Consider the following 25,469-nt stretch of genomic DNA (forward strand, 5'->3'; position numbering starts at 1 on the left):
TCAAAGAAAAAAATTGTCCGAGTGGAGTGATCTTATTTTTCTTGTTACATGTTGGTACCGTACCGAGGTACTAAGTACTAAGTTATTCGTAGTTTTAAATCTCATTGTTAAATCATCAGTAAAGAACTAATTAAACCTATCCTGTTCTGTGTACAATATTCATGTAACGGCTACGTGCTTACATAAGTACCTAGTAGACGGGAGCAACGACTTAACGTACCTTCCGAAGCACGGATCAGCCTGTAACGTCCCAACCAAAGGCCTTATAAACAGATTTTTGTGATATGTCCCCACCGGAATACGAACCCGGACCCTCCGCATCCCATCGCTCAACCACTGGACCACATAGGCCAAGAAGGTTCTAAGACATAATTAAAGGATCCTGGGACGCAAGACCTCCGAGTTAGGGCTTGTTTGATCTGTCTTGATGGATACTCGGACGTGAATAGCCTCACGGATCAAGGGCAACGCGCGCCAATAAAGTAGGCATTACGAACAGATACTAGGTATTTCTTTGAGTTGATAGGTATCAAGTGAAGTTTCCTGTCGCCAAATTCATAAAAAAAATAGATTTTTTTTCAGTCCCATATTGTGTTTTAAGCTGCATAGAACGCACATTTAAAACAAACAAATAAAAATTACTAATTATTAAATTTTATCAATGTCATCAATAATAATAATAACGTATCTACAACTTCAGCTATGCGCAGGTGAATAGCCGGCGCACGGGTCAAGGGCAACGCTCGCCAATAAAGTAGGCATACGAACAGATACTATTTCTTTCTCTGTCACTTGCACCATAAACATACTCTCTCTCTCTCTCTAGTCGTCGGCTCGACTCGGCCGCGGCCAGTGCGTCGTCGGCGCCCTTAGTCGGCGCCTTTGATGCTTTGCGCTAACGCCGCCGCCGCGCGCTTCCGCTCAGTCGAATACTAAGCTTGACCCGAATCGCGTGATGTTTTTCGAGGATATTTTTTTCGTGTTTGTGAGTGTTTGTTTCATTCTGTAAATGAGTAGTGTCGACTATGATGAGATCATAGACCATTTACTGCGCAAAAGTATGGAAGATTGTTGATGTTTATTAAAGAGCAAGGTGTTGTGTTTGTGAGTGCGTGTGATACCTACCTACCGCGGAGGAAACGCGATGTTGCATACCTACGTGACGTGACATGTTCTAGGGTACCTACCTAGGTACTTCATCCGAAGGAATAACAATTAAGGTAAGGCAAGAGTAGAGTTTTTATTGTTAATAAGTTAGGAACGTTTTAATAACTGGTAGGTAGGTACCGTGCGTGAAAAATCGTGGCAGTAGGTGTTCTACTTCAACAAACAACATTTTTAAACGTTGAACCACTACTAAGCATCTAAATACAAGAGAATGAAAACTCCTACCTAGATATCAACATCGTATCTCACACGCGTAACGTAGGTAGCCGCGCGTAAGTTTAGCGTCTGTGTGGCGCGTTGTTCGACTTACATTGCGGCACAGTAAAAATTGAAAATCTTAATTAAACATTTGCGACAAGAAAAACACCCACCATCGTTTTTAGTACAATAAAATAGGCGTTCCATTTTTTTTTTCGTTACGATGTCACTAACACCCTGTATACAGGGTGTTAGTGACATATCGTAACGAAAACTTTGAGGGATGCTTCAGACCATGATTCTGAATTATCAAATTCAAGTGGAATTTAGAAAAAAACCCCTTTTCAGTAAAAATACATGTAATCCCTAATGGGGTGAGCAGAGCAGAGCCAAAGTAATCAGAAGACAACTTGCAGCCACCTTTGATACAAATGGTCAGTAAATCGCCCTTATATTACCACCACCACGCTATAAAAGAAGCTTTATTTCCAATTGTGAGTCGTATCACCGTCTATAATGGTCACTAACACTGTTAGTGAAAATTTCACCTAACATAAATAAATAACGCATTGGTACAAGTCCGGTCCGGAGACGGAACCGGCGCTTCCCATTGAGATGCAAGCCGGGATGGAATACAGGGCCACAGCGACTTATTGGAATTACAATTTGAGGAACAAACTTAAATATGTACTCGTATTTACCTCTACTGTTATGTAACACAGATGTTTCATTTAAATCTAGCAATGAATATGTATCGGTCAATGTGTTTCCCCCTTTCACATTATAACAATTTACATGATTTTACTAAAATTCGTAAAGCTTTTACTGAAATTTCCTCGGTCATGTTGTCAAGTAGGTGAAAACATTTCTATAGGTACACAATATAAAGGTTATTATTGTCCTTTTTTTATTAATGTATTTTTTTAATTAGTGAAATTGCCTTTTTTATAATAAATTAAAACATAACGTAAGCTCATGTCTATATCCCAATAGTACATCCATTGCAAGATGAAGAAGTACCTACCCACACTTCACCGAGCTTTCTGTTAGACCGACCCAACTGTGTTAGCAAAAGTGCACTAAGTTACTTATTTATAAGTAATTAGGTAAGTACTTATACTTTTAATCGATTTACTTAAGTTGCTTATGCTCCCGAGCATGTCATGAAAACTGAGGCATTGTGTTTTTCTATCATGATGGCATTCCATTATCTGGTATGCGCAATTGTCTGACCATGTGTCGACGTAAGTTCATTATATTCTGTACTTTCATCTGTCGCTTCACCCCTCAGGGCTAGGTCGCAGAAATGTATTATCAGACCTCTTGTATACGGTTACTTGACCCAAGTGCGTGTACCCGAAAACCTTCGCGTGTTTAACCCCAAGAGCACTTACAGCAAAACCTGTAAAATCGGCACAGGTATTACAATATGAACATACATATTTGAGAGCTATAAATTCACCATGTCACACATGACGCATTGCGGGATGCCAGCCGACTACTAAAAGCCGACAAAATCTCGCTATAACGTGGAGTAAGTTTCTTACAAACGCAAATAATTGTACTTTGTGAGAAAATTTCTCATATTTAAAACATTAAAATAATATTTTTATTATTTACTTACGCTCAATATACAAGTACGCATACCAATTAACCACACATTTTTTGTATAAAACTCGAATCTTGCATATCTTTAACCGATATCAAATCTTATGTTTACGTATCAACTTTCCCTTTCCATATTTTAAAATGTAGTCGTTATAAATTAGATGTGTGGTGTGCAATACCGGCGCAGGCGCGTCCACCAACGGCTAAATGTCGCGCGGCCTCCGCACTCACAAACGGCCTTTGCAGTTCGGCGCGGTCGCTGACCCGCCCGGGGTCGTTGACCGGGCCCGTATTTAGTTTTCACTTTCGTTCACTAAGGATAACTGTACCACATACGTCACGTGCATACCCACGAGCAATCCGCGAGCGATTCGGCACCGCAGTTCCTGGATCCTGCCGAGAATGACCAATGCATCGGCACACATTTTAGGCAATGAGCTCCATCCATAAGCGTTTGCGTATGTTTCGCCTTTACGAACTAGAGTAGGTACCCACTCATGTACCTACCTGAAAACATACCAATGACAAAATATCTATTAAATCTAAATATTGAAACAATTCGATTAGCATATTAAATGTCATTCGAAATGAACGCACGTTAAACGTTCGACTATGCATGTCCGTCACCCGCCTAGTGAGAAGGTTGTTGCACTAATGATTGCCGATGTTGTAACTCGGGCTACGGACCGGTGTCCTTTTAGTGCATTTTGGGTACAATTAGGTAATTTTGGTGGGTGGTGGGGGAGCGGAGAGGCCGAGGGGGAGGCGCGGTGCGTGGGGTTGCGGGTTCACGGTGGTTGCGCAAGCGGCGGTCGTCGACTCAGTTATGTCAGCGGTTTACGTAAGGCTCACCTCGCAACGCTCTCGGGGCAGGCGCCAATTGTACCCGCGACCGTTTCGCACTTCTCGCGGACTATTTGCGGAGAGCCGCGCCTCGTTAGCGCGCCCCGCCCCCTCCGCCGCACCCCGCCTGCTCTCAACGATGCATTGTCTGCAACCCTCCAACACCAACACGCTAACTAACTTCGTTAGGCGCTACGAATTCAGGTTGAGCACTGGTTACGAGGGTCGTCTTAACTGTTCGTTTTATTTTACAGTTCTATGAACGATCAACATTGATAATTGGTCACTTTTAAAATGCTTTGCACACAACTGAAGAGTTTGTTTCTGTTCCCAAAATTTATTATAATAATTTGCCTTATTCGTGCATAACAAGCTTTATTTTTAACCTTTGCTTTGATAAATCGATTTTCAAACCTACCTAATTAACCGCTTGAAAGGTTTCTTAAGTTGCGTAAGCGAGCAAGCTATTAATTTCCTCGATCAGCCTTAAATCGTTCATTGTGAGTCTTCGGAGCGGGTGTGCCCTATAGGTAATTATGCGATATGGTTGCGGTCGAAGTAGAGAAGGGGCTGGGGCGGTTGCGTCAGCGCGCGGAGAGCGGTCGGGCTCAACGCACAAGGTTGCAGAGGTTCAATGATCTAGAAATATAACACCCGACCCCGCCCGGCCGACCGCACGCCTGCGCCCGCGCCTCGCACGCAGCGCAAGCACCGCACAGAACGCCGCGCGGCTCGACGCTCGACGACACGCCTACGTAGACGCAACTACGCTTCGTAGACAGTATCACAAATAAGACAAACTTTGTGCATACTATTTGTTTTATATTAGCATTGTATATCGTAATTAAAAGAATTAAAAAACATAGAAGTCCATAGGTCATAAAACTTAAGTAAGGAGGAAAACCCTTGCGTGAAGATGTTTCATGTCGCTTCACTGAGTTCTACGGAAAAGGAAAGCGGAAATAAAAATAAATGTAAAGAGGTAAACTTTCAGTCCAGTTAGAATCAAAGCTGTTGTCAAACTAGTACTCACTCATCAACTAAGTTTTAAGGTACTTTACCTATACGTACAACCTGGTATAACCTTCAAAAGAGAGAACGTGGCGTCGTAAGCACGTCCAATGAGCCAACTCTTTTTTATGTAGTTGTTTCGCAATTTTTATAAATAATTTTGCCTTCGACCTTTGTAAACCGCCCAATTTAGCCCGATTGGTATTCCTGTGGCGACGAATGCGACGTGTGCTTTTCGTAATCTGTGTTCGGCAATCCGCGGTAACGTGACCAACATACGACGCGTACAGAGGTACAAGATATTTAAATATCACGCCAGATAATTCTGCTTTCAGATTACTCGTCTCCTACGCTGAAAATATTAGCCCGCTCCACCTGTTCGTGACTTTTTTTTTCACAGCCTTTCACGCAACTTTTCCTGACACACTGAAAACTGAAATATTTCAAATCCTTCAAACAATTTCATAATCATCATAATCTCCCGCTTACCTACCCTGAACATGACAATTTCGGTTTTTTACAGAAGTGACTCCTGTCTGACCTTTCTCCCCGAAGGAAAAACCAGCCCAATTAAAGGTAGGTTCACCGCTGCTGAGCACAAATATCATTTTTATGTATTGATTTGATCCGAAACAAATCAATGGTTAAGCCCGTGGATTGAACCAGCAACCTCACAATTGGAGGCTGACGTTCTTCCAACTAAGCTACAACGGCTCGAGCAATTTAATAGCTAATAAAAAAGTTCATTTTCGAAATTAGATTAGACAGCCGTACCGTATTTTAAATAAAATTAATCTGCTACTGTAAATATAACCGTTCATCTTTATCGGAAATGAATAGTAACAAGGTGTAAAATAATGGCACTACCTACACTCTAAACACTAAAAAGTAGAGCTTGCTTTATGGCAGCTCTATTTATTGCATATAATTATGAAGCAACTAAGTAATGATACCTCTACTTATAGTAAATATGTACTTACTTCATAGTCATATGTTTACCGTAGTATCAATAAGTTGGTTATAGTAATCGAACTTGTATCTGTCTTTTCTATTCAATCTGCAATTGATAGACTAAAAAGGTATTTGACGTCAGCTGGCGCCTTGTTTTATTGTTTCCTTTTTACCGAGAGCACCGTTAAACGTTGACAATTTCTCCGCTCACTTCTTTGCTTATTCTGATTACAGGCGTAGAAAGCGTCAAAGTGCTTATACAACTCTTTAACGCACGTGAGCCGCAGCACCTGGGTTCCAGTTGCCACAAGCCTCTGCTGATTCGCGATTGCCACTTTAACCAGAGTTCATCGACCCCGTTGGCCCGTTCTACGAAGATGCCCACCATTTTGAGCGGACGCCAACGTTTAACAATACAGCCAGCTGTGCGATTTACGTTGCAGTATAAATGTTTATTGGTTCTGGTAACTGTATCGCGAGTATCGGCTGAATAACGGCTGCACTTAGGGGAGTTATGACACCAACGTTGTAGTTGGCGGTGGTTGCCAGGAAGCGGAGCGAAGCGCCGCTACCGGAACGCTACGCAGCCTTTCACGCACTTAATTTGGCAGGACCCCCTTCACGCCGCGCCTGCCGCACACCTTGCCTCAACATCGAGAGAAAGTAGCTAGCCTACGCAATTCTAGGGTCAACGACCGAACTCGAAAATGCTTACTTCTCACAAAAAGTGACACATTAACTTCGTGCATTTCATATTCAGTATGTGTGGTCAGTTTCTTGCACGGCTGTAGAATGGCCGATGCGATTAGGTCAAGTAGCCATTGTTGCTGACTGCTAGTGGCTGTCACGTAGGTTCGCTATTCCAACAACCACTTCATGCATCGCCAATCATTAATGATTCAATTTTATCTATCGTGTACCTATCTAGATAAACTGTGGTTATTACTAACTAGGTATCCAATTACTAGATAAATTATGTAAACATCTCCATTATCAGCTTATCAGTGAAATTAAAATAATATTCCCATAGAATCTTTTGATTCAGTATAGGTACTTACCTAAAGTACCTACTTACAATCAGGAATGAGTACTAACAGCGCATAACTAAAGATGCAAAGACGTTCGAATTGACTGATTAAGCCGCCTTGTTATTATCAACTAGGTACTTACTTTATTTAGGTGATAACGGCATTGCATTTATTCAAGTACATTACTTGCAACTTTAACGAAAGCAGAACGAAGGGCCCTATTTAGGCGTAATCAGGGGCATCAGCAAAAAATAACCGTATTAAAACATAACTGAATAGTGCTCCACTGGTCCACAAAACTAAGCGCATGGCAACGAAAGCGGGCTGGAGGCTGTCGAGTTGATACAAGATTGAAACAGATACCATTCTTTTTGTTAGAGTAGGACCGTTCACGCCTCTCCGTAACGATACAACTCTCGCAGAGCGATTTAGAGCCGACCTTGTTACAAGCATGCTATTGTTGTTTACAATGCCATTCTCCTCACAATGTATCTCAATATATTAGCATTTTAAGATCCCTTTGCTATCTAGAGCTCACCACAGCACCTACCTACATATTGTATTTTCAAACTACTACGAAGGCGGAACAGCAATGCGCGCTGTATACATCAAAGCTTATCATTATTAGAACACGCTCATTCAAACCGGAACTGTTACTTTGTATTTATTTACTGTTCTATTAACCTAAGCACCTACTTATTGACTGTCGGTACGTTAAGCTTAATTAAATTACGACGTGTATCAAGTGCACGGTATTAGAATATGATTTGAGCCGGCCAGCGCGGTACATGCATCTGCGCAGTTGTTCGACTAGTCGTGCCCAATCAAGTGTTAATTTATGGTGTTGGTTTGCATGAGGAATGAGATGGCTGCTGGACACGTGAGGCTAGAGGCGACTGCGCCCGCGCCGATGCACGTGCCGGTCCATGGAAAATCACAGAAAACAAGGACACAATGCAATGGTTCATTCAACCGGACGTTGTTATTCAACAAGCGCACTGTGATGAAACTACGCAGATCTTCATTATTATTAACAAAGCCCAGCGTTACGAAATATTGGGCGATGTTTGACGTCGCAGGGCACGTACTGGGCCCTAAAGTACTGCCGAAATGCGACTCCAACGTGCAGTGCTCGTTGGGAAAACGAGAAAAATTATGTAACGCCGTATTTACGCCCCACTTGTGAACACGCCTCCCTGTGCAACGTGGAGGACACAATATCGTGGGAAAAGATTTTCGTGAACTCCGTACAAAGTTCCTACAAAGATCACGAAAAATATACCTAGCTAGATCTGCTTAATCTGCACACTAGCACGCTATTGTTTTGGTCACCGGTTTCGATCAAAATATTTCATTCAGATGCAAAGCCCTCATTCAAACCTGTAACCCCTTACCTACTTTGGTTTAATAAACCTCTTCATTTTAGCAGAAGTACACATACCGTACCTAGTTGATATCTTAAATCAAGATTCCTTGAGCCATGTCAGGGGCCTTTGGCGGCTCAATAATAACCCTGACACCAGGGTTGATGAGGTTGGTAATTCACCTTACAACCCACACGATAGAAGAAGAAATCAAGATTCCTTCAATATAAAATAAGATTTGTTAAAAAAAATGCAGTAAATAGTTAGGTAGGTTCATGCTGTACGAGTAGGTATAGTATGATTATAAAATTGTAATATTTGTTGTATTAAGACTAATTCGTGACATGTGTCCTATAACTAGCCATATTATTTTGTTCAACCAAGACGCTACGACGTTTGATCAACTCAAACAATCGACTACATAAACTGTAGGTATTATTTTTTTAAACCAAATAAAACCTTTTTTCCAATACCATTGTTTTCAATGATAGCGGTCAGCCGCGCTGTTCTGTTCTATGATGATAGGTAATTATGTAATAAGTGTATTTGATGGAAGTCCATAATTAATGTACCTTCGATCACTTACGTTATGAACATAAAAACGTTCGTATTTTTTATACAATCACACGCCTGTATCCCTAAAGGGGTAGGACAACGGAATAGTATATATACCCACTCATTGCCAGCTATTTAAAAGTCTCATGTAAGCGATGGAGTGAACCCAGCGAACCTATTGTCATTAACCTGGCACAAATAGACACCACGTACCTATCAATTTATTATCTATGATCCAAATATGAATTCAAAGTCATAAAATCGAATCACGGATTTATTTACGGTATTATTTGTACTGTTCACTAATTTGTAAATACTTGTGTCGTCAGACATGCATTGAGATCAATGTTGGACAATGACACTAAGTAGTGGTTATAAGTTATAATACCTACCTTCAATCCACCTAATATAACATAACGTAAATTCACGACTAAATTCCCAATTGGGCAAGGGACATCCATCGCTAAGCTGCCTTCCTAAGTAGGTATCCACGCTTCATCGAGTTTTCTATTAGACCATCGAACGAACTATACTTACCTAGATAAGAGATTATTATTGTTAAAGTATTATGCTGATTGAATTTAATAATACTCATCTTTAAAACATTACAAGAATTTAATACTTAGATTAAGGTCTCACTGTCTCACTTAGTGAAGAATGTACATTGCATGCAATCCAGGGAAAATTCAAATGAAGTTCTAAATCAAATTACATGCCATCATCCCATTGAAACGATTGACATCAGTATCAGCTTAAACAACCCAATTTCGCTAATAAATTACAATCTGCGGCTATGAAACTGACATGTAGAATTAATTTGAAGTTTTAGAATATTTTTCCTTCATTAGTTTTTACTAAAATGTATGTTTTATGCAGTTACACAAGTTAGGGAAAACCTGGCAGAATCTTAATTTTGTCCTTATTGCGTAAACGTATACATTTCTGATTTGAGTCGATATATTCATTTACGATTAAAGTTAATTTAATTCCTCGGTTTGTTATCGGAATAATTGTAATTGCCTATTACTCCAGCTATTCCACACCTACGTACTATAATTAAATACTACTTACGTAATATTTAGAGAAAAATTGTTGGTAAATATGGCAAAAACTCAAACACGGATAGAGTGAACGTAGCACGCAGAAAATAAGCATTCAATGCGGCGCGGCGCATACGCGATGTTGAGCCGCGAGCGTGGTGAAATCTAAGCATACACCCCTAAAATATAAATAGCGATTAGTATGCATACCGGAGCGACAAATGCAGCCAAATCCGTGGCCGCGTGATGGTGTAACCGCGTGAGTGCGGTAGTAATGGGCCGGGTTCGTTCGCCGATAAAAGCGAAAGTGCTGCGGGCACTGGGACAACGACCGACTCCTGCGTACCCGCGCCTTCCTGCCAGCCTTGCTTGCGCGGAATCATCGCCAGTGCCCGCCAGCTCGCCGCACACCGCCTGAATCCTAATACTCACGCGCCAATCACACGCTACGGACCGTTGCTGTTTCTATACTGTAGACCTAGGTAATGAAAGCATGAAAAACTCCCACGCCCAATATGACTGACTACCTAACAACTACTCTGCACCAAACTGGTTTATGACCAGCCTTAATGTTGTTTTTGGTGCTGATACCAGCAGACACCTCCCTTTCCTTTTCGATGGATAAAAAAGAGTAGAGAGGTAGAGAAACTTCCTATATCATAAAATAAAATTGGAGGTGTCTGCTGGAATCAACACCTTTGCTTGATTCCGAAATAAATTGAGTCCACTCTACGATCACAACATAGAGTAGAGAACCGACTATAATCAATATACCTAGGTACCTATAATTTGACCAAGGGCCCAAGGAATCAATTCAATCGAAACTGCTATAAACAACACTGAATGTTTTGATTACAGCACACCAATCACTGCGACAATTGATTGACAGTTAATGTACCTACCTACCTAATTCAATGACATAACAACTAATAAATAATACGCTATTATAGAAAGGTAAGTATTATACCCACTTATCGTACCTACTTTCCTACAGGAAAATCCAAAAGCGTACCTATTAAGTGACAGAGTTTTTCCGGCAGTAATTACTAACATATAATTGTTAGTATGTAGGTTACTTTTGTATCAAATCTTTTTACAACCTTTTTTTTGTATAAAATCTTTTTATTTTGAATATTTTTTTTTACTTTTTTATACGATATTGTTTTTCTTTCTGACTTTTGTGTTTTGACATGGAAAGGTGAAAATTAGATGAAAAACTGAAAAATTGTTGAATTATTTCCCACTTTATTTCCACACTGGTGACCCCGTTAGAACATGGAGAAGGAATTTAGAGACGCACGAAGCGACGACCCAGCTGACGTCAGAGATCGCGTTTCTACAACACCATCCGTCAACATCGATGTTGATAAAGTCGGTGTACGGATTCCTCCGTTTTGGCCAGAGGAGCCGGAGATATGGTTCGCGAATGTGGAGGGCCAGTTCCTGATTTCCGGAATTACCAGTGACACCACCAAATTTTATTATGTGTTGGGACAGCTGGAGAACCGGTACTCCAGAGAGGTGAAAGATATCATCGTGCGACCACCCGCAACTGGCAAGTACGAGAAGCTCAAGACCGAGCTCATTAAGCGCCTCTCCGCTTCCAATGAGAAGAAGATGAAGCAGCTCCTGATGCACGAGGAGCTAGGTGACCGCAAGCCTTCACAGTTCCTGCGACACCTGAAAAGCCTTGCTGGTGATGACGTGCCCGACGACTTCATTAAAACCATCTGGACAAGCCGCCTACCGAGAAGCATCCAGACAGTGCTAGCTGGTCAGGCATCATCTGCTGTACTCGACGACCTGGCGGACTTGGCTGATAGGGTTAACGACATCGCACCCTCTTCACCGGTGGTAGCTGCAGCGTCGACAAGCCAGACTCAGCAGACAGGGATACCGGGATCTGTGCTGAGTGACCTCACTCGCGAGATCGCAGAGCTTCGCAGGCAGTTCCAGCAGTTGAGCGGTGGCAGCAGCAGACAATCTCGGTCGCGCGGCAGGCGACAGAGTCGTAGCCGATCCACTTCGAGATCCCAGTCCAATTACCGGAAATTTCCGCTGTGCTGGTACCATTGGAAGTACGGTGAGAAGGCGAGTAGATGCATCCGCCCGTGCGACTACAAGTCGGAAAATGCCAGGGGCAGTCGCTAATGGCGGCTGACGATTGCCCGACATCTGCTGGTCGCCTGTTCGTCACCGACCGAGCGACGAAGACGCAATTTCTGGTCGACACCGGTAGCGACCTCTGTGTCTTCCCCCGGTCTTCGCTGCGTGATCGTCGTGCACGGACTAATTATGTGTTAAATGCGGCTAATGGTTCTGATATTTATACGTATGGTTTTGTTCATCTTACACTTGATTTCGGCCTCCGTAGGAATTTCACTTGGCGTTTTATTGTTGCTGATGTGACGAAACCGATAATTGGTGTAGATTTTCTGAATTTCTATAACTTGATAGTAGACTGCCGAAACAAGCGCTTGATGGACAACGCCACCTCGTTATGTACTAGTGCTATGCTTGTTAGTAGTAAGTTAGACGATATTTCTTCTGTAAAGGTGGTGACTGGTGAGACGAAGTTTCATCGCATTCTTGACGACTATCCCGAGATTACTCGTCCAGCTGGTATCCATCGCACTATACCCCACAACACAGTCCATCACATCCGTACGACCCCAGGCCCCCCAGTTGCATGCTCTCCTCGGCGTTTAGCGCCGGATAAATTGAAAATCGCCCAGCAGGAGTTTCAGTCGATGCTGGCTAGTGGTACAGCCAGACCTTCTGAAAGCCCTTGGTCATCGCCCCTGCACTTAGCCCCGAAGAAGGACAACGGATGGCGTCCCTGCGGTGATTACCGCATGTTGAATGCCCGCACTGTGCCTGACAGGTATCCGATTAAACACATCCACGATTTTGCTCACAGCCTAACTGGATGCAAAATATTTAGTACCCTGGATTTAGTGAAGGCGTACAATCAGATACCTGTCAGTCCAGAAGATATTCCGAAAACGGCCATTACGACCCCGTTCGGATTGTTTGAGTTTCCGTTCATGACGTTTGGACTCAGGAACGCGGGTCAAACGTTTCAGAGGTTTGTGGACGAGATGACCAGAGGACTGGATTTCGTATACTGCTACCTGGACGATTTTCTAATTTTCTCCAAGGACGAGGCGCAACACGAGGAGCATTTGAGGTCCATTTTCAGTAGGTTGAAGGAGTATGGCATGATGGTGAACACATCTAAGTGTGTTTTTGGTGTCCCTGAGGTAACCTTTTTAGGATATCGTATCTCATCAAGTGGCACCAGACCACTGGACTCTAAAATCCAGGCCATTAAAGATTACCCTCCCCCCACTAACGTCCGGCAGCTCAGGCGATTCCTGGGGATGGTAAACTTTTACCGCAGGTTCCTCCCTCGAGCAGCCGAAATTCAAGGCCCGCTAAATTCTTTGTTGGCAGGCTCAGTTAAGGGATCGCAGCCCATCAACATGACAGGTGAAGCCATGACAGCCTTTATTTCCACTAAAGATAGCCTCTCTGATGCTGCTTTACTTTTTCACCCTGATTGCACAGCTAAGCTTGCTTTGGTGACCGATGCGTCTGACAAAGCTATAGGCGCAGTCTTACAGCAGCTTAAAGATGATGCATGGCAACCGCTGGCGTTCTTTTCCCGCAAGCTGACCTCTTCTCAGGAAAAGTATTCCCCCTATGACCGGGAATTACTCGCGATCTACGAGGCAATTAAGTACTTCAGGCACATGCTTGAAGCGAGACATTTTATCATATATACTGACCATAAGCCGATCAGTTTTGCATTCCATGAGAGGAAGGCTAACTGTTCGCCTAGGCAGTATCGTCATCTCGATTTTATTTCCCAGTTCACTACGGACATCAGGCACATTTCCGGCAAAGACAATGTTGTGGCCGATGCCTTGTCTCGCATTGAAGAACTGGAAGTGCCTGTTAGCCTAGCAACCCTAGCGAACAGCCAGTCTTCCGATCCGGAATTGGCGAATTTGCTCGAGGGCGGCTCTTCTCTGCGCTTGGAGAAACGTATCGTACCTGGAAGTCAATTAGCTATGTACTGCGATATCAGCACACCGACTTCCAGGCCTTATGTACCAAAATATTTCCGCAAGCAGATTTTTGATAGCTTACATTCCCTCAGCCACCCCGGGCCCAACGCATCTGCCAAATTAGTTGCAGAGCGTTTTGTTTGGCCAGGCATTCGAAAGGACTGCAGGACCTGGGCACAAACTTGCTTGTCTTGTCGACGCGCCAAAGTTAGCCGTCATGTGACAGCCCCACTCGGCACTTTCAACTTGCCCCGCGCTCGCTTTAGGCAGGTCCATATAGATCTCGTAGGACCGCTGCCACTATCGCAAGGTTTTAGATATTGTTTAACAGCTGTTGATAGATTCACTCGGTGGCCGGAGGTCGTGCCAATAGAGGACATCACAGCTGAAACAGTAGCCAAAGCCTTGCTTTCCACCTGGATAGCCCGGTTTGGTTGTCCCACGGAAATTGTCACGGACCGCGGTCGTCAGTTTGAGTCTGCTTTGTTTCAGTGCTTGTCGAAGCTTACTGGCTTCGAACATAAACGAACGACCGCGTACCATCCATCGTGCAATGGTCTCGTGGAGCGCTTCCACCGGCAATTGAAGGCGTCCATAATGTGCCATGCGGATGACCGGTGGACTGAGTCCTTGCCTTGGGTCTTGCTCGGTGTTCGTACTTCCTTTAAGGATGAGCTTCAGTGTTCTTCTGCGGAGCTAGTCTATGGCGAACCGTTACGTCTCCCTGGCGAATTTTTCGATTGTAGCGACGGTGGAACTACCGATATATCGGAATTTTCCGCTCGCCTCCGCTCATTCGCCCAGAGACTACGGCCGGTTCCTGCTTCACGTCATAGCAAGAACAAAGTATTCGTCTTTAAGGAACTACCGACCTGTGAACACGTATTTATTCGTGAGGATACGATACGTGGTTCTCTACAACCTGCTTACACCGGCCCTCATAAGGTGATCAGCAGGGGTGATAAAGTCTTTAAGCTTCTTGTTAAAGGTAGGGAAGTCACGGTATCTATAGACCGCCTTAAGCCGGCCTATATACTGTCGACTCCCACGGATAGCAACACTTCCCGTGAGGAGCTGCAACCACAGGTATTCGCACCGGGTGCAGAGCGAACTACTCGCTCTGGACGCCGTGTGAGATTTTGTGATTTTTATCGCCCTTGACGGTCTCTGGAGGGGGGTGGTGTAGGTTACTTTTGTATCAAATCTTTTTACAACCTTTTTTTTGTATAAAATCTTTTTATTTTGAATATTTTTTTTTACTTTTTTATACGATATTGTTTTTCTTTCTGACTTTTGTGTTTTGACATGGAAAGGTGAAAATTAGATGAAAAACTGAAAAATTGTTGAATTATTTCCCACTTTATTTCCACAAGTACATTGGAATGAATTGCGTCGACTTAAAAAGTTTAAAACACTAAGGGCAACATAATCCGTTCAATAATCATGTTAATTCATATTAGGTACAACATGCAGATACTTTTGATACACCTATGAGATGATGAACAATGTTGTGATCAGCCCATCTCACATATAACGGTCCAATCATCATGTCACATTGCACACAAAGACACATTCCTTTAAGTAGTCGGTTTTGACGACATGCCGGGGTCCTGTTTTTTATTTGCTACCGATTGGCTCGTGCACTAGGTTCAAAATAAATTATGAAATTCTGATTACTAAATAAAGACATACTATAGCGAGTAAAATAAACGCACGCGCCACCTATTGGTACTAATCGCGCGCCAAATAAGCGCACTGTCCGCCCGCCCGCTCGCTACCGCTCGCCATAGTTTTGTTGTTAAATTGTTTATTCACTGATTTATTTTACAGTATTCTTTATTTTTTATAATTTAACTTCTTGAGTAAATAACTAAACAGTGCAAAGTGTTTTTATTTGAAGGACGGCTATAATATCTAAAACTAATGAAAAACAATTTCTTTTTTCTATTTAAATTATTTATGAATTTTTATCAAGAAAAACGTAATAATAAGTTCAACATTTTATCACGTTTTTCTATGACGTCACAGTGTCCTTTTTTGTATTAATTCCATATTAAATCCGGGGTTTGACGTTTAGTAGCAAAGTAATTGATTTTTTTATAATTGAAGTAAAAGTTGATTTGACCAGTCTATTCAGCCACCATTTATTTAATATAGTAATTATTAGGTTTAAAAAATGTACAATGCTAATGAAATTGGAAAGGGAACTTCGAATAAAAACCGTGCAGTGCGGCAATTCCAAGGTCTACAAAACTTTGTAAATATCTAATGAAAAATATTTAGAAATTTTGAACTCATCATCAATCATGTGATATGGGAAAAATATGTTCACCCTCTGAAAATGCAAAAAGAAATACTTACATAGGTAAGTGATTTAAAAAGTATGTTTTTTTTTTAAATTAAGTATCTATTTAAGATCGAATTGAAGGTGATACGGAGCATACTCCGTAACCCACCGAGAAAACTTAGTGTTGTAAAATTAACCTGACCGGAATGACACGCGGGTCTTTGGTTTGACAGTCATAGTGTTGGTACCTGCCTGCATTAGAAGCCCTTGTAGAAAAGTTATACGCGAGCATTCCACGATTTGAAAAAGAAATTCTCATTTCGACAACGCCTAATAAAATTATAAGAGACGATAAACAACTTAAAGCAAAGCTATAAAACAAGTGTCAGGCGCTGTAAGCACGATAGCGGACGTTTACGTATAGGTCATCAAAAAGATACAGGCTGTGTTAATATTCTAAATTAGAACATTTTTGTGATAGAAAGAAATATGTGTACATCGATAATGATATATATTATTGGTATCGATCGGCATTAGCCTATAGGTATTATTATACCTAACTATCGAGCAGAGTCCAAAAACCTTTTATGTAGAGTTGGTGAGTATTATACGTACATAATATTATACACTACGAACAATGTAGTTTTTGCTATAGACCTTGAGGAATAAAGTATTATAACACATTTTTATCAATCGTCGTTTTTGTAATCCATCATCGTCAGATATGTAACTATCATTCAAAGGTAGAGCCGTAACCTATCGAGCGCAATACAAATAGCATCATTCATCTACAAATAGCAGACACAAAGCAAACAAAGTCATATTTTTCATGGATACTAGTGACGCAGTCGCCGCGGGCTGCATCGTTCAAATTTCCCTCTTGTCGGTGGAGACAGCCAGTCGCGTACCTGTCTGGGGGGCGCAATCGTTACGGGCGTCGGTCTGCATCGGCGAGCATGCGCAGTCAGTGGCGCGGCCAATCCGCTGAGGAGGAAGTGAGGAGGAACCGCTGCACGGCGCGAGTGCCGCCGAGCGCCCGCCGCACCGCCGTACCGCCGCGCCGCCCGCGACCGCAGTCCTCCCGCCGCGCCGACTCTGCGCGCTACACGCTAACCGCATCATGGTGAGTCACTGCTATTATGTGCGAAACTAACGACTTTTACTACTTAGATCATACAGAAATAAATTGCTCCACTCTTAACGCTAACCCATCGAGTGAGACAGTTGCATCTCTAGCGAGTGAATTAACAGTCTACGACAGCGTTCAGTTAACCTTGCTAACCTAATTAACGTCTAACGGACATGATAAAAAAAACTCATGACAGTGCGTGCGAATTACACGGAGATCTTAACATTAAATCAGGATTTAACGCATATTTCAGGTAATGGACAACCGAACAAATGAGGAAAACAAAAATGAACAGAACTCTTCAATTTTCATTACCAACTTCCAAAATGGAGAGAACGTAAATTATTCACTTGTTTTGATAAAGGGTATCATAACAAGATGTAATGCGAATAACCAAGACAAACTATTATGTAGCGTTACGAGCGAAGGTGTTCAACGAAAATCGCAGTGGAATGTTCATAATGGAGAATTTAAGATTTTACTTGACTTAAAGAAGGGTGAAAATGTAGTGGAACTGGAATACACCGAGCAACAACGGCGAACACTGATTTTAGATTACACGCCAAGAAAAACGAATCTTCGAGTGACTCCGGTCTACATAATATGTCAAGGTCATGATGGATGTTTTCAAAGCCCACCCGACGTTAACAATACTATAGAAAGCGCTTGTGCTCGGATAGCGATCGGCTCTAAACTCATCCAAAGCATCACTGCAGAAAAGTTATATGAAAGCGGCGTTGGACGAAAGACTTTTCAGTTAGAACACGAAGTTAACCCCAAAAAACCAGAATGCATAGTCTTCAGGAGCAGTCTGAACGTAAACAAAGCGAGAAAAATGAAACAAGCAGAACTTTGGTCACATTTTGGAAGAGAACTCATGCTCTCAGATTTAGGAAGTAACGAAAGGAAGTTTTTGGGGTTCATATCTTGTACTCGATTCAAGGGAACAGATGTTGATAAACCTATGACACATGACGAAATTGTTTCGCTGACTGAAGCTTATGCTGCATTAGGAGGCGGCGGATTAGCTTTATTTGGTACAGCATGTTTATATACTTGGCCATCGGCTGTGGAGGACATACTTCCAAAATTTTTAGATTCGACGCCTGTCAATACACGCCGATTTATGGACGATAGTGGATATCGAGGTACATTAGGCGGATGTTTTGCAACTACTCTTGGATCAGTGTTTCATGAACTTGGCCATACATTTGACCTTGGACATACTAAAGATGGCATCATGGGAAGAGGTTTCGATAACATTGATCGGGTTTTCATTGTTGGAGAAAAAAGGCCAGCTATAATTAAAGATACTATGAATAATTATAATGGGAAACCAGTTCAGCATTCTACAGTATCACTCCAACGCAATATAAGCGTTACTATGAACGTTGCAGAGCCAATGAGAGTTTTGGGACCACGAAGTAAAACAACACTAGGAAACTTTGCCTCAATGACGAAATCTGACATCGCAAGAAGAAGTCCAAACGTCACACCAATAACTAGACCATCCAGCGTTTACTCAAATATAACAAACAGACTATCAGACTCTAAAAGAAATATTAACAGATCTAATGGCAATGATTCAGTGTATTGGACAAGAAATTGCGCAGTGTTACTATCATACCATCGATGGTTCAACAATGAATACGGTAGAGAAAGGCAAGCCATTACAAGATACTTGAAATTTGACAAAAATAAGATGTTGATTTTGTCTACTGCTGGAATCAGAATAGTTGAAGTTAGAGATGATGCAAATGGGATGGTATTAGACTCGTATGAGTTTACAGATCTGTTACCAGAGAAAAGATTCTTGGTACCATTCACATTTTCACCTAAAACCAAAGTTCTAACAATAGTCGTGGAAGACGACTTAGGAAATGTGTTAAAACAGACATTCGCTTATTAGGCATTAATTAAAAAGTGTTTTAAATAACTAGGGTGACAATAAAGTGAAGATAATATAATAAGAAAAGAAGATAAAACATAATTATGAGGAGTCATAATAGGATTAGATTGGCAATATATGTAAATATATACATAATGTTACAAAAATAAGTATTTTTCATCATTGTAATGCATCACTATTTTAGGACAATAGATACTGATACAAAAGCCTTATATCCAAATACAAAAAAGAAAGAATAATCTGACAGCTGTCAAAACAACCTAACATGCGCCGATGAAATTATCTGTCAAACAACTGTCAAGTCAAACAAGCAGTGTTCTTTTGGTTTTCGTTTCAGAATAATTCAGAGTTTGGGATTTTATGCAATTGTGTGAGAAAATATCGTTTAAAAAAGTGATAAATTATATGCCCCATTGAAGAGTGACTTTCACAAATTGTTTATTTAGGTACATTGCAATGGCCAGCGCGTCGAACTCTCAACTGGAGAGTCAGAAATTTTACCAAATTATAAAACATTTTCCGCTTGTTATCGATGGAAAAATAAATATCAAGGGATTCTTGGAAGCAGCGTCAGACCTAATACTTCTTGTTGGTAAGTTACCTTAAGTAAATTATATAAAAAAAATGATAATGAAACTCTAAATAAACCTAATATAAATATTTACGTACTATAAGACAAAAGAAATTATGATATACGTACCCTAATCTAATAATCTACCTAAATCTTTAATTTCTGAATATGTTACGAAACTTACGAAAAACACCATCATAAATTGTGTTAATTGATACCAAGGTCAATTTAATTGACATCTTATGGTTTTTTTTTTATTACAGAACGCCTAGGCAAAGTATTCGCGCCCGTGAAATATGATATGCAAGGAAATATTGATGTGAGTGTTCAGTATTACAGTATCATTGATGCAAATATAAATACTTGAATTCTTAAATCACTGTTATTTCTTTTTATTACAGAAGATAAAGAAGTACTATGTGTATGACGACAATTCCTGCTTGCTAGAATTAATGTTGAACGATAAAACTAAGGACAGACCTGGCATAGAGAGTGTGGTGTGGCTAAACAGGTAATTTTGCTGATATTGAATGAATATATAGATATGTATTATGTTACCTGTTAGTATTCACGTATGAGGCATGAAAAACAACAAATGATTTTGCTTTGATAGATTACCTACAATTACCTACCTAATTTATTACAGACTTGTTATGAAACAAATTAATTACTCTAACTGTACCCAAATAACTGGAATAATGTTTTGTATTTTATTTTCAGAGCTATACATTTCTATGAATTGATATTTGAGGAAGTTATCAACTGTGTACAATCAAATCAACTGGATGTAGCGACAAAGAAATTATTTACCGTGGCCTATGAGGGCTCTGTCAAGAAATACCACAACTGGGTCACTCAACAAATTTTTACCGTAAGTTTAGAAAACAAATTCATGCATCATTAATTTAATCTTTTATATTAAGTTCATTTATTTACTTTTAGTATAATATTAAGTTACATTGCATTTAATTATTTTACAACCAAAAGGACTACAAAGTATTCCTAGAGTATGCTTGCTTATTTGATTTCATTGTTTTTACAGACTTGTCTCATTTACTACATAATACTGTTAATTAATGTATAATGGTCGAAAACCGTCCTCTTTCAGTTTATCTGTAAAATGGCGCCTACGCTACGTCAGATGTTGAAGGCTATAGAGGCTGAAGGCGATTTGAAAATATTCACAGAAACTTTAACTACTTACAATATCAAATTACATTTAATAAGGTGCAAAATTGATGATTTTGTTAAAGAAAACAGTTTATTTGATGAAACTTTATAGTAAATAATACTTAATAAGTGTAGGCTATTCAATGATTGACCAGCTTGCATGGATGTGCAACCCTACATTGCAATATAACTGTACCTGGAATGGAATTATTATAATACATATAATTCTTAAAAGAAGCTATAACTATTTGTTCTTTGTTGCTAGGTTTTTGAGTGGTATAGCTGAATAGTTTTATCTTGTGCAAGTTAACAAAGGTTTAAATTAAAAAATAAACAAAGAAATGGATTCTGATTAATATCATTATGTATTTAATCAAAATATGTTTTAAAAGATAATATGTTAGATAAACCTAAAAACTAGTGCTGTGTTTATGAGGCTATTATAAATAACACTTTATGTAGAGATAACAGAAAAGATTTTGTGTGCAACTGAGTATCATAGTATATGTTTTGTTTTCGTCCAATCATTAGTTTAAAAATAAACCAATATTTTTATAAACAACTAAGCAGTGCCTTGTAAAAATGGGGGCAGAATATGTAACGTAACTGCACACCACTTATAGGTGATACTAATATTTTACTTTAATTGGATACTAATATATATTTTGTCACATAAAATTATAGTTGTAACATTTTAATGTTAGTCAAAGTAGTGATAGTCATAGAAGACATACACTTGTATGAATTGTAAGTGCAGGTGCTCTATGCATTGAATCACTAAATGATCTATGTATTTCCATTTTTCTCTGTGTTTGTAGGAGTAATAGCAGTTCATTGACTTACTAATGACTGGAGGCATTTAAAAAAAAACATTGTAATAAGCCTTTATTATGGATCACAAAATTTGATCATGTAAGCTAATTTAATTTCAAAACCATTGATTTTGAATAGAATTTTCATTCATACGTATCTTGCCGAGTTTAATATAGGTGCTGATAATATAATAAAAAAACAAAATTTATTTGACAATTGTAAAGCATCAACAACAAAAATACACTTTAGTGTTTAAAGATAGTGCTGTATAGTGTAATATACCAGCATGCTGCTCACAATATTATCTTGTGGAATTGTCTTATCTCTTCTCTCGTCTATACTTGGAACCAACATTGCTCTACAGTCCACACAATGTGTGCTCCAGTAGCCGAAAATGGAACTACAAATGGAAATGTGTATGTATCTCTCTCATTATTTAAGAGCTGCGCTCTTGGCGGTGGAGTAATCGTAAAAAGCATGTAGAATGGTGGTTGCCCCAATTGCCTTCCGTTCGCAATGTGTATATATTTGAGGATGAAATGTTTTTATTGTAAATTAGAAATGCACCAAATAGTGATTTAACCAAATATTATTTGTGTTGACTACTTTAACCGAACCGAATATTCGGCGAACTATCCTTTCGCGCTACGTCTAACTCTAACTAAATCTTCAAAGAGAGAGATTCATACATCTGAAGTAATTATCATAATTCTTTAGTAACTGTCACGTACATACCTAGTGTCTTCTCTCACATGCAGAAATTATATTGAATATATATTAGTGATGTAACGAATGTTGGATTTTTTACATTCGCGAATGCGAATGCGATTGCGAATAATTATCTTCAACATTCGCGAATGCGAATACGAATGCGAATATTTTAAAATGTCAAAAAAGCGCGCTTAAAATGTTTGATAGGTTTGACGTTTCGTATAAGTTTCACTTGTCACGGAATTAATTTTGAACGAAAAATGATTGTATTGAAAGCAGAAGTATTCAACGATGGGCGACATACAGGAGAAAATATAGCGGCAAAGTTAGAAACTATGTTGTCATCGTGGGGAATTCCCAAAGAAAACGTATTATGTATTGTAAGAAGAGATGGTGGCACTAACATGAAAAAAGGTATTTCTTTATTGAGCATTAAAAACATTGATTGTTCATCGCACCAAATCCAACTTGTTGTTAAAGAAGGGCTTAAGTCACAAGAATCAATCATTGCAGCCATTAACAAATGTAAAAAGAAAGCGACACATTTTCACCACTCTAATGTAGCTCAAGATGAACTTTCGCTAAAACATTCGCTAAGTATTCGCATAAATTTTGCGAATGCGAATGCGAATGCGAATATTCAAAAATTTGCGGATATTCGCGAATGCGAATGCGAATATTCGTTACATCACTAATATATATGCGTCTGAATACCGAATACCAAACGTATATTCATTGCTCTGTTTTCTGTGTATGTAACCCTGCATACACCACAAAGTACAATTTTTTAGTTTGACAGTAGGTATTAACAGACTAAGCAAAGTACCTATTTGTGGAGCTGGAGATATCTAGGAAGTTCAATCAGTTTAATAATGCATTATGTTATCAACACACTAAGTATTATTTATTAGTTAAGTATTATTTATTATTTTGTTTTTATAGTGTTTATTTCTGTTGCATTTAAAAGTCCACAGGTATTTCAGTTAGTTCTATGTTTTAAGGATAGCACTATGCCACAGTGCAATAACATTTATTATATTTTATCTATGTTATATTTTAAATTATTTTATGCAGTCCATGTTTTTTATACATTGTGGTTGTTAAAGAAAAAAATATAATTGACAATGTTTCATATTTTCTTACTGCTAAAATAATAATTACCATTTGTTCACATTATCCTAAAACATGTTCATTTAAGTTGGATAAAGTTTCATAAATTGTAATAAAAAATGAGTGTAGAGAAAATCAAGTGTTGTCATTTAAAAGTATAGCTTTATCATTATTCACTTGTGAATAATCTATATTTTTGCTTTATCACTAACTAGCATACTGTACCAATGTGAGTGAGCTACTGTTGTCTAACAAAAAAATAAAATGTTTCATAAAACATTTCACTTTATTTACTTGCCTACCTATAAACATTTTTGCAGGAGATTCATCCAGGGATTTCGAAGGAAAAGAAAACAACTGAAGATGGAATTTTCATGAGAAGTATAAACTGGAAAACTAGTTTCTGTATTGGTCTTTTTTAATATTACTTATTATAAATTGTACTGACAAAATTGTACTGAAAAAATAAATGTGTGTATAACACATTTATTTTTATCTAGAATTTTTAAAATTTTAATTGTAATCAAGGACCTCACCTGTCTGTTCAATTTGATAAATAAACTGTCTTTGCAAAATTAGAAGCTCTCCTTAATGCTAAGAATCCGAATACAATCTCTGATATGCTTATGGCCCACAGCAAAGTGTGCAGGGTAACTTCTGTTGGTGTACTGAGTAAGTATGGGTTGAACAAGAAGAAACTAACTAGAGGCATTTGCATCAAAACTGTCAGCATCAAGAAGCCAGCTAGTTCCGGTACCTGCAAATAAGTTACAGAATCAATAAGTATCAGTCATGTATAATTAAATGCCTGTTAAACATTTAAAACCACAAATCAAAAGTGTAAAGTGCTTCCAACAATAGAACAAAGGTTCCAGTTTTAAAATCAAACTAAGTCTAGAGATTTTTGTCCTTAAGTTAAACTCACACTGCTAGCTAGGTTCCCATAGTGGCCCAAATACAATCGAACAGATTCAACGACCACCAACAGTGTGTACACAGTCACTGATAAATATTTTGTAAGATGACCCAAGGCTTCAATCTGAAAAACATGATTGCCTGTGTATTAATAAATTATCCTTACAATGATTATAACAATATGTGCAAACAGAGCGACTATAGTAACAGAAACGAAACTTTATTGAAATTTACCTTAACATACAAAAAGAACGCAACAACAACTCCCCATATCAGTGATAAATAAATGTTTATGTAGAGACACTTCTGTAACCGAAGCATTGTTCGGTAATGTAAACGAATCATAATCAATAAACTTTTACTAGAATAAGTTTTAAAGGCTTTTTGTTGAATAAAAGAAAAACATTCTTTATGTAATTCACATATCTATTTAAATAAAACGGAAAGAAACTTCTGTGTAGTTCCGAGCTGATCCACAAACAAACGAACGTCACACAAACAAAACACAGTCTGTCACATAAACAAAACAAACATCAAACTTTGATCTAACACGAGAGAAGTCTCGCGGATTATTATGGAACTAACTAATTGACAAGTCATAATAATTCTACGCAGATACTGCGACACTAGCGCTAAGGTCGCGGAACTTTACTTGGTCTTTGTTCGGGAACATCAAAACTTATAAATCAAATTAGAAGAAACCAATGAGAAACAAACGTCATTCTTTTTTAACGATATTTTTTGACCAGATATCATGACAAAATCAATGCAAAATCACGACTGGTCTTTGTTGGAAAGAACTATATCACCAAACGATTCAATATCGACGCGCAACATTTCAGTGTTTATTTATTTATTTATAAAGTACAGCCCGTACAGCCACATGGCAGACATTAAAACATTTTTACATTTATTTACAGTGTTATCAAAGAATAACTTTATTTTTTGAAGTCGATTAAAAATGTAGCTCACTAACTGCCAGTCGTTGCCTCCCTATTAAAAAGAATATGTCAGTG

General features: G+C 39.3%; 4 protein-coding genes across 5 annotated transcripts in view; 2 read left to right on the plus strand and 2 right to left on the minus strand.

Moving 5' to 3' along the window:
- The window catches only part of LOC126367255 (cytochrome P450 306a1), a 45,106-nt gene extending 27,844 nt beyond the window's left edge, over positions 1-17,262 (minus strand). For both annotated transcript variants that reach the window (XM_050010673.1, XM_050010671.1), the window contains exon 1: positions 17,034-17,262. In XM_050010673.1, coding sequence (XP_049866630.1) covers positions 17,034-17,247 — 214 coding nt within the window. In that variant the 5' untranslated portion in view covers positions 17,248-17,262. The remainder of the gene's footprint in view (positions 1-17,033) is intronic.
- On the plus strand, positions 17,167-19,186 carry LOC126367260 (uncharacterized). The gene is made up of 2 exons (XM_050010683.1): positions 17,167-17,248; positions 17,508-19,186. The coding sequence occupies exons 1-2, from the start codon at positions 17,246-17,248 to the stop codon at positions 19,161-19,163; spliced, it is 1,659 nt and encodes a 552-aa protein (XP_049866640.1). The 5' UTR covers positions 17,167-17,245; the 3' UTR covers positions 19,164-19,186.
- A 59-nt stretch (positions 19,187-19,245) lies between these two features.
- On the plus strand, positions 19,246-23,819 carry LOC126367275 (glycolipid transfer protein). Its single transcript, XM_050010705.1, has 5 exons — positions 19,246-19,755; positions 19,998-20,053; positions 20,136-20,245; positions 20,455-20,605; positions 20,843-23,819. Exons 1-5 carry the CDS (start codon positions 19,620-19,622, stop codon positions 21,014-21,016), a joined length of 627 nt encoding a protein of 208 aa, XP_049866662.1. The 5' UTR covers positions 19,246-19,619; the 3' UTR covers positions 21,017-23,819.
- Positions 23,820-24,018: 199 nt separating this feature from the next.
- Positions 24,019-25,080, minus strand: LOC126367281 (transmembrane protein 17B). The gene is made up of 3 exons (XM_050010714.1): positions 24,688-25,080; positions 24,464-24,577; positions 24,019-24,295 (listed from the first exon to the last, which is right to left on the minus strand). Exons 1-3 carry the CDS (start codon positions 24,796-24,798, stop codon positions 24,083-24,085), a joined length of 438 nt encoding a protein of 145 aa, XP_049866671.1. The 5' UTR covers positions 24,799-25,080; the 3' UTR covers positions 24,019-24,082.
- Positions 25,081-25,469: the final 389 nt, after the last annotated feature.

The sequence above is a fragment of the Pectinophora gossypiella genome, chromosome 6 (assembly GCF_024362695.1).
Source record: "Pectinophora gossypiella chromosome 6, ilPecGoss1.1, whole genome shotgun sequence".
NCBI classification, from domain to species: domain Eukaryota; kingdom Metazoa; phylum Arthropoda; class Insecta; order Lepidoptera; family Gelechiidae; genus Pectinophora; species Pectinophora gossypiella.

Bases quoted from the DNA above. Each gene is read 5' to 3' on its own strand.
- LOC126367275 (XM_050010705.1), top strand. From the start codon at position 19,620: ATGGCCAGCGCGTCGAACTCTCAACTGGAGAGTCAGAAATTTTACCAA. The intron at 19,756-19,997 runs GTAAGTTACCTT...TTTTTATTACAG, and splicing joins AGACCTAATACTTCTTGTTG to AACGCCTAGGCAAAGTATTC. The intron at 20,606-20,842 runs GTAAGTTTAGAA...GTCCTCTTTCAG, and splicing joins TCACTCAACAAATTTTTACC to TTTATCTGTAAAATGGCGCC.
- LOC126367281 (XM_050010714.1), bottom strand. From the start codon at position 24,798: ATGATTCGTTTACATTACCGAACAATGCTTCGGTTACAGAAGTGTCTC. The intron at 24,578-24,687 runs GTAAATTTCAAT...CATGTTTTTCAG, and splicing joins CGTTCTTTTTGTATGTTAAG to ATTGAAGCCTTGGGTCATCT. The intron at 24,296-24,463 runs GTGAGTTTAACT...ACTTATTTGCAG, and splicing joins ATGGGAACCTAGCTAGCAGT to GTACCGGAACTAGCTGGCTT.